This window comes from Crassostrea angulata, chromosome 5 (assembly GCF_025612915.1).
Source record: "Crassostrea angulata isolate pt1a10 chromosome 5, ASM2561291v2, whole genome shotgun sequence".
Lineage (NCBI taxonomy): Eukaryota > Metazoa > Mollusca > Bivalvia > Ostreida > Ostreidae > Magallana > Magallana angulata.
In genome coordinates, this window is record NC_069115.1 from 40,480,088 (window position 1) to 40,492,587 (window position 12,500).

Genomic DNA, 12,500 nt, shown 5'->3' on the forward strand with positions numbered 1-12,500 from the left:
TGGAAAAGAGATTTGTTGAAGTTTGAGAAAGTAAAATAAAACCCAACAACATCTGAAATATCTGTGTAAAGATTACCAATGACATTTCGCACAATGTAGAAATTAACCAGTAATTGGTTTAAATACAGTTAACCAAGGGGCATATGTGTAGCATAAATAAGTCTAGAAAGTTAATTACATTAATTAACACCTAGTCCATAATTCAAAGGTGTAATAGGGAAATGCTACAAACTAAAAATACTTTTGTTGCTTAAAGGGGATTTTTTTGGTGAGAAAATTTAACATTTCTTCTAATAATAACCTGTCAGTTAAATAAAAATCATAAAGATTTAAACAAAAATTACTATGAAGAGGAAAAAAGCAATATTTTTCAGTTAAATTTGTATGGCGTAAATAGATGTAGTTGTACATATGGCAAGGAAAAAATCCCTTAGATTTCTTTGATGTTAGTTTTATTGTTCTCTAATTTGAAATGATGTTTTTTGAATGTTTCATATCAAAACTGATTAAACATGGGCACCTGCTAGCAAGTGTTTTTGTCTTTTGATCGCGAATAAAATACTTTTTAAAACTTCAAAATGTCCCTATGTAAATCTTCTAGCAAGCCCGGACTTTAAATTACTTGTTCTACCTGGCTGAGCAAGCACAGGTAAACGTTTGCTTTAAGACTTGAATATAAAGGCATGCAATCCTGTGTGCTGTGTTATCGGGGCCCCCCTGATTATAGTCTGTTTCTGCTTGACCAATTCATACAAGGTTTTCTGTTAAAATGTTTCCTGTTAAGGTGACCTAAGCTAGTGGGTACATTCTATGACGGTGTAGAGTGCAAAGCATCAAGTAATGAAATAATTTAGGTTTTATATTTTGTCTTTTATTTATTTTAGGTCGAATGTTAGTTGTGAATTACAGAGTTATTGTTCTTGCCATGAAAGAAACATGTTATAACACCATACAAAAAATCCCAAACTTTTCAATGATTTGAATTTATTTGACAAAACTATCCAATTGGTTGCTCTTAGTTAGTTTTGTCAATCTACGAGGATTCTGTTTACAAGAATTGACTTAAATAAACACAGAGAAGCATTAATTTTCTACATTTTAAGTAAATGATCAAGACATGCAGTTGTCATTGTATATTATTGAAGCAAGTGGTCAAGTTATACAGATGTATTTGTGTTAGTCCTTGACATGGGATGACCAGATAGTTAGATTAGAAAATTAATGAAAAGTGAAGTTTAGCGAGATAGGGTGAGGAGAACAGTAGTCGGTGTCACTGTTGAAAGTAAAACTTATCAATAGGATAAGTCAAAAGTGAAATGGGTGTCATTGAATAAAACAAAGCTAAATGAGCAGGTTCTGAGATCAGTAATTGAATGAATCAAACTTGAATGAGATAAGATGAGTTGAATTTAAATCTGTCATTGTATGATACGAAGCTGAGCGAGATAGAATGAGCCAAAAGTGAGATAAATGTTATTGTATGAAGCAAATAGATTGAGTGAGATAGCTTGGATGGTTAAAATATAGATCAATGTTGCTAATTAAAGGAAAGCACTGTACCATGATTTTTTGTTTTGTTTACAGGACATCTCAGGCTGTGACGATGTAGCGTCGTGTGACACTAACTCCCAGGGATTACCTACCTCAAACTCGCCACACCCCTCCTCCATCTCATCGCTGAGGCCTGTCCCCTCCCCTGTCGGATCATCAGGTTCAAGGTCAAATACACCGGCGTCACTTCCAGGTAAGTCTATAGTTAAATTAAAACTGCATGAAAATTCCACTTGGTCGACTTTTTTTCAGTTAATTTAGATCCCTTGTCAATTTTAAACGAACAAAAATACTCAAAACCACCAATGCTCCTCTGCATCATCCTGTATATATTGCAATAATATGTGGTCCTAAATAAGCTTATATAGTAATAATAAATTGTTAGATTTGATATATTATTGCAGTTTAAGTGTTCACAGCTATTTCACACTCATTTTCTCATAGTTTAGCTTTACAGCAGTTTAAAAAGTTGTTTAAAAAACGAAAAACAGGAGAAAAGTGCTCTTTTTTATTCAATGCAGTGATTTATTATTTACTTGAGATTGATTAAAAGTACTGTTGTACTGAATACAGTGTGTGTGTAGGATTTTCTCAGTCAAAGCTACAAATGCATTCATATGGGCACACACATAGAAGTGAGGCTATAAGATAAGAATCACGCTGAATGTGCTGGGTTAGGAGATAAGGACGGAGCCCGATAGACCAGAAAGACAATGTCGTCCTGATGACAGAGTTTAGGAAATTGATATGAGACCGTCCTCTAAGTATTTATATAAACACTTCCGTGTATTAAGGAAATTTAATATTTTTGGCACAGATAGATCTCGTTACTCAGTGTAGGTGTCAATTCAATTGTTTCGTTAAGTCAAGTAGTATTAAAGTCACTGTGTCAGTGAGAGAGAGAGAACAAAAATTTATACTCAAATCGCAATGGGTGATTTATTTACTGAACTGGATAACTCGGAGAGAAGTGACCTTGGGGCATTGTTCATGGAGCTGTGAATGCACTGAAGTGTGCAATAACATTCCTTTGTATCAGTAGTCTAGTCGGCCAGTGCTTAAGATTGCACCTGTTCATCTGTGGGGAATTGTGTTACCTGACAGGTCAGGGTATACATTATACTTATGTTTAATGAACATTTAATCCTTTGATTTCTCCCCTCGACCCATTGTTCTGCAGACAGGTAAATTCCATTCATGCTCAGCAGAGGCTTTTCTCTCTGGCTTGGTTTTCCCCTAGAACTATTAATAACCCCACTATCACTGCCAGCAACTGGGAGGTCAGAGGTTATGTTGACATCTGGAAAGCTATAATTACTTGGTGTGGAAGATTTATTGCCTTGTCTGTGGAGTAACTTACCTAATGCTAATAAAACTGATAGGATTATACAGAAGCCAATATTGGACCAGTGCATTCAACACTGATGTATTGCAGAAGCTCATAAAAAGAGACGATTTTTTAAGAAAGCTGGAAAATGCCATCCTCAAGTTAATTGCTACTTGGGGAGAGTGCTGCTCTTTGATGGAGATTACAGAGATGCACTTAGAGCAGGTTCAAGAGATTCCATGGAATGATGTGTATCAGATGTAATTGTTTGTAAATACCACAGCTTTTGAATGGAGTCAAATGAAAATGCAAAACGGAAATGCTTGTAATCTTAATGAAATGCTACTTTACTCTTGAATCTGACAAAGTGTGATCTATTTGAGAGGGAAGTGAGAGAAATGTCCCTTGGTGCAAAGTTAACTTGAACTTTGCAAGATGCATTTAGAATACAACGGATCATATGACAGCACCTGTAAAGAAATAGAATTTAACACTGCAATGCACTCCAGTTGGCAAAATCTTTAATGCATTCTTTTACATTACCAGTTATATATATATGTCTAATGATTTACATAAAGTTAACCAGGGTTAACAATGAGCACTTTACTGTGTGGCTGCCACAGTAATAGTTCTCATTTTATACCACAGTAAAATTCATCTAGACTTTTTAGTAAAAATTACTATTCCTTGTGAGGATCCATTACTAATGTTAGGGTCAGCTATAAAGTCTGAATAAGAAATCTTCACATAAACTGATTACGATCAAAATCAATTAAAACTTTATGTTCACCCTGACATTTATTTCTGTCTTTATAAAAAAAATGTTATTGATATTTTATTAAGTATGCAGTGATTATGAATAAATTCTCATTTTTTAGCTAAATTGAAATTGTTAACGTCATGGGTGACTCCCAGTTTACCTTATCGTATAACACCCCCCAACCCCCATCCCACCCCCAATACCCATTAGTTAAATAGTAAAGTTGAGTCTGTTTAAAAAAAAACCACAGTATAACTGACTTGAATCTTTGTGCTTTTGTCACAGGGAACCAGGCAGGCAGCCCTATGCCCCCTCGCCCTCCCTCACAACATGAAAGTAATCCGAGTTCCAGGATGACCCAGTCACCAATGGCAACAAGTAAGGACACTTTATTTACAGCTTGCAAATGTATCCAGCCAGTTCAAGAGTCTTCTGCAGTAAAATGATTCAAATTTGTGGAAGCTCAATTTGTCATGAACGATCAACAAATAATGAATTATATATGAAACCAGTCTTTATTCAATGTTCGCCCAAATATATCCCCATGAAACATAATTAGCTTTGATACATACACAAATTTAATTGGCTTTAATGATATTAAAATGGAAAGAGTAACCTTGTCTTTAAAATAGAAAAAAAAAATTAACTGGGTTGATAAGTAATGGGTTATAATGAAATTCTTAGATCATACTTCAACTTTTGTAGGTTATAATCCACAAATGATGCCCCCTCCCATGGGCCCTAATCAAGGAAATTATGGGCCAAGTGGGGGCAAAATGCCGGGGAATATGCCTGGACCAATGAATCAGGGGTATCCCCAGTACAATTCTCATTATCCACAAGGCAAGTACACCCTATATAAGAAAAACCATTTTAAGTTACTACTACTACTAGTATTTAAGCTCGGAAAGTTGATCAGAGAAAAAAAATATTGCAATTAATTTAAGAGGGAGAGTTTAACATAATTGATAAAATGAAAATGAAATGAAAAAAAAAACTGATGCAATGAAGGATTAAGCAAATTTCCTTAAAATTGTATCATTATCAGGAGAGAATTTCTGAGAGGTGCAATTAAAAATGTTCTCTGATTTTGTAGGTAACTATTCAGGTCGACCAGGGATGTCCCCAGGAGGTGGTGGGATGCAAAACTACCCCATGTACAATGGTCCCAACCCAGGGGCACCCAGCGGGGGTGCCCAGAATATGTATAACAATATGCCAATGAACAGAAATTCAAACTATAATCCATATGGAGGACAGAGCAATATGATGAGTGGTATGAATAATTATAATGCTGGAATTAATGACATGGCCAATGGACCACGACCCCCGACCCCTGGAACGCCAGGGTCAGGAGCTTCAACTTCAAAAAGTGCTAAGGCTGCTGCTCAGGCTGCTTTAATGGCTGCCGCGAACCAGCAGCGCCCAAGTGGTCGCTCAAACATCCCACCCTCACAGGTGATGTATGGACAGGGGGGTCCCCACCCGGGATTCCCAGCAGGGATGACAAACTCTCATTCTCCAGTGCCTAATTCTATAGGACCTAATTCTAATATGCCAAATTCTAGTAGTGCACCCAATATGGCAGACTCTAATTCTACCCACAATTCTCTGCCTCCCTTGCAGGAGGGTAGTAATTCTCAATCAAATGGCCCGCCATTAAATTCGTTTGGATCCCCTTCATCTGTGTCGTCAACCAATGAAAAAATGCCTTCACAACAAAACATCCCTCCATCTAAAAAGCAAAGTATGCAACGAGACTCCAATTTTTCATCTGGCTCAAATGACAATGTGACATCATCATCAGAAATGACTGCTAATGTCGGGAATGATAATAGTGTTCCACCACCCCAGTCTAGTTCTATGGACTCTAAAGAACCACGGTCAGGGACCCCGCCTAGTCAGGGTCTACCCCCAGAGAGTCTGGGGGCGGACAGCAACATGTCATCACTGACAGACACTTCATCTCAAGGGGGAGACACACAGTGTAATGATCAAAAAGAAATGGATATGCCTAGCATACCTGACCAGACGAACTTGCCATCTAATGCAATGAAACAGGAATTGCCCATCACAACTACAGCAACTACAAACCCCATTGGTAAGTACTCAAGGGAAGTAACTCCCATGATAGATTGGTAAAGCTTCAAATTACATTAACGTTTGCTTTTATTTTCATGTACATTATAAGCAAAAAGCCAATTATCCTTAAATTTTGCACTAGCCCTGTCTATAATTTTATAAAGCATGGTGATATTTCCCCTTTACAATTTGTATTATCATAAATTATGCCAGAATTAACTTGAATCTAAAATTAACCTTTCTTTTAATTTATCAGATAAGAATATAGTGACCCAGGTGAACACTTGTCCGGTGATGAGTACGACGGAGGTTTCCAGTGACGGGCACGGTCACATTCCGACAAACCTCCCCCCTCAGCAGCCACCCCCACCCAACCCAATGCCTCCCCTGGAGGAAGCGGTTCCCGACAAGAAGAAGAAGGTCAGTACCCACTGGGACAAACACTTAACATCTGTGTCATATTTATAACCAGCAAACCAATCATTTGGCTTCTTTTGATTTGATTTAAATTTTTTTTTTGATATGTCTACTTTGTTGAATGAGGAAATTTGATTTGCATGGTTTTTAAACCTTTGATAATTTTATTATTTCAGATAGAAATGTTTAGCTTTCCTGATTTATTTTTAATTATTTTTTTTTTTATTTTTTTTTTTGGTGTGCAAAAGCAAATTGTTTTAATAACCTTAACGAAACATTAGAGAATGATTGGTTTTGAACACATTGAATGTGCTTTAAGCAACATGGTTGTGGCTGGATTTTTACCTCTCCTTTCTCCAATGGACTTCATATAACTCTGCTACTACTGCTAATATGAGAGTATGCACTTGTGTATTATATGTATATTGGATGGGTCCAGTCAACAGCAGGTTCACCCAAGATTTGTTAGCATATATTCATGTCTGCTTCAAATGTGGAATTTTATTTCAAGGGCTTGTCCTGTCCATTTCAGAGGATCCAGTTCATTAGCTTCATCTCCCTTGCTTTTTATTAAGCTTCAATTTTTTTTCCACTTTTCCTCTTCTTCTTTTTTTTTGGCTAATGAAAGAGTTCAAGTCATTTACAAATAATGGTTTTTTTTCGAGATTATTGAAATGCATAAAAATAGTTACCTTGAACAGAACTATGTAGTTAAAAGAAAAAAAACAAGAACAAAAATGTTTAGTGTTTAAAGAAGGAAATGAATGTTAATTGTGATGGCCGCTAGAAGACGACAGGTAAATATGGAGGTGTGTGTGTTCATTGTAGGAGGGTGTAAGCTCACATCCACCTACCCCTGCTAGCTTGGTAGCCCCCTCCCCCGGGAGTGCCAGTGTCTCGTCGTTTCACGAGGACTTTGACAATATAACCAGCCCTCCCGTCACTACTTCTAACTGGGCTAACCAGAGCGTAAGTCACGTGCACAAACTGGGTGTGGTCATTATTTGCTGTCATATATTTGTCGGGACCTTCGGTCAGTGTTTCTGTAACAGCATTGTAAACGTGTCGCAAGTCTCTTTTATTCCTTTTCATTACCTTTATTTTATTTTTTTCCCTTTTATTATTATTATTATTCTGCCTGTTATTGTGGTATTGTTTTTGTTATGATACCACATTTTATATATGGATCTTGCACATAGAAAACAAACCATTTTATGTTGTGTTTTTGGTATGATAACTTACTGCACATCAATCGTATGAAGTATTTAATTTGTATCAACTGATATTAGTTTACTTGACATTTACTGACACGAGGCAAATATAATAGAACATAATTTATTTTGATTAATAGTAGCTGAATTTATCAATATGCGTTATTTTTAAAATAAAAAGATTTTGTAAAAGGTTATGATGATCCTGTAAAAGCTGAACTTTTCCGTTTTGTTGTCTTCTTTTTCTTTGTTTTAGTTGTTGTTAACTTGTTTTCTCCTTAAGAAAAATTTAAAAAGAAATAACACAGAAGGTTGAATTTTCTTGATAAAGGCAATATTTTGAGATGAAACCACATGTGCATATTCCGTAGTTTTGCTTTATAGTGAATTCATGTGAATTCATTACTGACAGCGTATTGCTTGGTAGTAGAGATATATCATTATATTATGCGATCATTAGTAGTGACACAAAATTTACTTATACTATTTATACCTTAAAGAGATTGTGTGGAGATCTGAAAGTCTTGCTGAGGAACAAACAAGCTGTCCATGGCATTCCATGTCTAAACAACTGAAATTTATTGAGCCTTTCAGGGAATAGAAAATATATGCTATAATCTGTCGGGCTCAATTTTCCCTCTTTGCATGTTCAGATATTGTACTTTTATCTTGTTCAGTTTATTTTTCATTGAATTGCAATTATTCTGGATAATGGTGTAGGATAAAAAAAAAATGTGTAGACTACAACTGCAAGTTAATTGTTTATTAGTGAAAAAAAAATACGTAATTTGCATTGACAAACAATTGGGTTCCTTTTCTCGTTGCAGAAGGGAGGCGATGTGAACAAACTTTATGAGATGGGCAGTGAGCCGGAGCGTCGTTACTTCCTGAACCGGCTGCTGAGCTTTCTGGAGGAGAGGAGTGCGCCGCTTAACAACATGCCCTCCATCAGCAAGCAGCCCCTAGACCTGTACCGCCTGTATCTGCATGTACAGGAGAGGGGAGGGATGCTTGAGGTAAACACCTGTCTCATGATCTGCTCCAGATAGCTTCAGTCTTTTTTATGAATCTTGATCTGACGTTCATTATCTGATGTAATTGTAGCGGAAAAATATTTTATGCAAAGTTACCGTATGTGTTTTCATACAAAGTAGACAACATGTTTGTAAACAGCCAACAAATTTTTTTGTTTTTAATTGATTAAGCTAGTTTACTAGAATCTGGATGTCATGAATTTGTAGGTGACCAAAGCCAAGAAGTGGAAGGAAATCTGTGGTCTGATCAACATTGGTAGCTCAGCGAGTGCTGCCTTTACACTCAAGAAAAACTACATCAAATACCTCTTTCACTACGAGTGCCAGTTTGAGCGCGGCGGAATGGACCCCGGACCCATCCTAGCCAATATGGAGGCTCAGCTAGCTCAGAAACGCGAGTCCAAAAGAAACCGCGCACCCTCTCCGGGTAAGAAGGAAAAAGGTCTGAGATATTTTTATACTTTTAGTGTGTGGATGTTGTTGATGCTAATATAGGTAGGCTTGCTCTATTTAACACTCCCCTTGTCTCCATTCTCCAGATTTTGTTGATTAATTTTATACAACAAAATTCATTTTTGAACAGTTTGATTTGTTTACTATGTATAACCTACACTAGAGAAAAGTTCAAGCTGCAGAAAACTTACTTTGTAATTTAATACAAAACATAAAAACTGTGTTATTTGTGACAATTTGTTTTTTCCTTCAAACCTTGCTTTAGTGATTCTAAGATCATACATTATGCATGCAGGCTTGTTGAAATTAATGCATTTTTACACACTAAATATGAGTAGGATGTGTGAAAAATATTAAAGCTATATATTTGTGTTTTTCAGCTGGATCTCAAGGTTCCCAAGATGCATTTCGACCACCAAGTAATTCCAATGCCAATCAGGGTATGGAGGGATTCCCTGGCAACATACCCAACCAGGGTTACGACCCCAACATGGGGCCAATGGGAATGCCTGGCATGATGCCACAGGGACAAATGATGAACAACATGATGCCACCCAGCTCTATGGGTGGAATGGGTCACAATCAAATGATGCACCCAGGGATGATGGGCAATAACTACAACATGAGACCAGGCATGATGAATCCCAACATGATGCCACACAATAACATGATGGGGATGCCCCAAGGTGGGAACATGGCCATGTCACAAAACAACATGGGCATGCCAGGCAGCAATATGGGCATGCAGACAGGTGGAATGAGGATGTCGCATGGAAACAACATGGGCATGCCCAATACTACTATGGGTCCGGGCATGCCCAATACTACTATGGGTGCAGGCATGCATTCGGGAAACAACATGGGAATGCCTCCACAAAACAATATGGGCATGGGGCATGGCAACTCCATGGGAATGCCACCACAGAATAGCATGGGTATGCCACCGCAAAATAACATGAACATGACTCCTGGAAATAACATGGGAATGCCACCCTCTGGAAATCACATGCCTATGCCACCATCAAGGGGAAACATGCCACCCTCAACAACAAATCAAGTGGTACCACCGGTGAATGGGGACAGTATTAGCTGCCAGGACCCATTTGCAGATGACATGAATAACAGTGGTTACATGAATTCCGGACAGCCAAATTCACAGGGATCTAACTTCCCTGGAATGCCACCGCACAGTAATGCTGGTAGCTTCAATAATAACAGCACCACCTTCAACAAGCCAAATATGCCACCAAATACTATGGCTCAAAATGTCCCCTCAAGTAGCATGGGCCAAACCTCAACTCAAATGAACAGTAGCATACCAACTCAAAATAGCATGGGACCTAATATGATGCCAAGCAGTATGGGACCCAATGCTCCCCCTACGAGCATGAGTCCAATGATGTCTGGTTCAGGAGCAGCTCCGGTCCCACCCAGTAGTATGGGACAACCTATGCCTCCCAGCAGCATGACACAGCCCATGCCTCCCAGCAGCATGTCACAGCCCATGCCTCCTAGCAGCATGTCACAGCCCATGCCTCCTAGTAGTTCAGGGCAGCCACTGCCCCCCAGTAGCATGGGAACCTCAGGACCACCCAGTAGTACAGGGCCAAGCATGCCCCTGAACAACATGGGTCAACAGGTGCCCCAAAACAGCATGGGCCAGCCAATGCCTCCAAATACTATGGGTCAACCTTCTCAAGTCAGCAGTATGGATCAGTCGATGACAACCACAAGTGTTCCCCAGAAGAGTGTGTCACCCAGTGTCGTGAATCAGAACTTGTCTCAAAATCTTCCGTCAAACATGCCCCATAGTATGCCACCCAGTTCACAGACGTTCAATAACATGAATCAGTGTGGCCCCCCTAGCAGCATGGGCCAAAACATGCCTCCCATTTCTTCTTCACAAAACATGCCCAACTTTCAGTCGAATGTAGAGAACTCTGTGTCAAATTTTTCACAGGATTCTTCGATACCATTCTCTAATTATCATGGGAATAATTCTCAGGACGGTGACCATTCCCAGGGATCTGCTTCCAATATGAGCACACCTTCCTTGTCATCAGGCAGAAATTTTCCCTTTGGTGAAAATCATTTTAGTAAACCTGAAAGGTAATTTCATTTCAATTTCAGTTTATCAAGGAAATAAATAATAAAGTCATATGAACAATTATTTTTCTTTACATGACTTCAGCTCAACATATTCATTCACAACTTGCTGTGTTGTAGGTTTGATTCTCCAAATCCAGTGCAATCAGTCACCCCCACACCAACTCCCCCTCCCCAGCGTCAACCCACCCCTCAGTCCTCCACTCCATTACAACCACAGGCTCCAGCTCCCCAGGATTCAACTTTTCCACCAAACAGATACGGAAATCAGCCCCCTGCCATGATGCCTCAGGGCCACATGGGTGGTCCTCCGCATGACCCATACGGTCACCAGAACTTCCCTCCGCATCAACAGGGGTATTCCACTCCCAATAAAATGATGGGAGGGGGACCCACACCCGATCAGTATGGAGGATATCCCCCTCAGTATCAGAACTTCCCAAACCAGAGACCGCCCATGATGAACGACATGAATCGTGGCATGTACAACACGCCCAATAAGAGGTTTCCAGACCAGTACCCCAATCAAGGTAAGATATCAAAGCACAGAGTGTAGTGTTTGAATCCCATGAGGGCACCTGCAGGCGTAGTTGTGGTTTTGGATTGGTTGTGTTTGGTCTACTGTCAATTCATTGGATCACAAAATCACTGGAAAACTAACTTTTTCTTCTTGGTTCAGTTCTTTTTTTATTTCTTTTTTAAAATTAAAATAGAAAAGGAACAGGAAAGACTTCTTCTCAATTTCAAAGATTTTTCTTCTCAATTTCAAAGTGAAAAATAATTTCAATTAGATACTTTTGTGTTAATGTAAGAATTGGGACTTTTTTTCTTTTTGCTTGAAAAAATATGTAAAAAATAGAATAAGAACAACATAGCAATGGTAGAATGCTAAAGAGAGCGTTTTTTTGACTGATTTGTTGACAGCTGGCTATAACTCGCAGTCAGGCTACGGCTCCCAGCCTAATAGTACCCAGTCCTATAGTTCCTCAGGGATGATGGGTTATAATCCCCCGCCATCATCGTACGCGGATGGGTCCCATCAAACTTCTTATATGGGTTATAATAACAACCAGCCTACATCGTATGGAGATGTGCCCCATGCATCTTATCACAGGGACAGTATGGGCTTTGATTCACAGGGTATGATCAAAGTGTAGAGTAGAAAAAAATTATATTAAATTATTTTCTTTTAAGGTCAGACTACACGTTCCTCAAAAATCTTTTTTGTATCTCCTCGTAATAAAGAGTTGCAATAAAAAATATTAATCTTATAATTACTCTAAAAATGATCAAAATTTACTTGGACTTGGTTAGATGGTCAAGTGGTTAGAACCGTGGCCGCTCACTGCCAGAAGCGTATTGGTTATAGAGGTCGTGAGTTCAAAGCCCCACCCCGGTGGAGATATAGTTCTAATATAGTGAATTTCGCTGTGCTGTAGATGTATTTATTTTTATATCAGCAATTCAATTGTATTTTCAAGAAGATTATATAGGAATTTGCATACTCTTATATTTTGCAGAAATGCCTGGTAAGGTACCTTAATTTTTTGCAAGAAAGC

General features: G+C 38.5%; 1 protein-coding gene across 8 annotated transcripts in view; it reads left to right on the forward strand.

Annotated features, from left to right (window-relative positions):
• Window positions 1-12,500, forward strand: part of LOC128182737 (AT-rich interactive domain-containing protein 1A-like) — a 28,672-nt gene that overhangs the window by 10,816 nt on the left and 5,356 nt on the right. For 5 of the 8 annotated variants that reach the window (XM_052851477.1, XM_052851472.1, XM_052851475.1 and 2 more), the window contains 10 exons: window positions 1,585-1,744; window positions 3,924-4,016; window positions 4,344-4,481; window positions 4,735-5,739; window positions 5,977-6,140; window positions 8,176-8,364; window positions 8,590-8,824; window positions 9,216-10,944; window positions 11,062-11,471; window positions 11,866-12,081. In XM_052851477.1, coding sequence (XP_052707437.1) covers window positions 1,585-1,744; window positions 3,924-4,016; window positions 4,344-4,481; window positions 4,735-5,739; window positions 5,977-6,140; window positions 8,176-8,364; window positions 8,590-8,824; window positions 9,216-10,944; window positions 11,062-11,471; window positions 11,866-12,081 — 4,339 coding nt within the window. The remainder of the gene's footprint in view (window positions 1-1,584; window positions 1,745-3,923; window positions 4,017-4,343; window positions 4,482-4,734; window positions 5,740-5,976; window positions 6,141-8,175; window positions 8,365-8,589; window positions 8,825-9,215; window positions 10,945-11,061; window positions 11,472-11,865; window positions 12,082-12,500) is intronic. The other 3 variants (XM_052851473.1, XM_052851474.1, XM_052851476.1) reach the window with 3 other exon arrangements.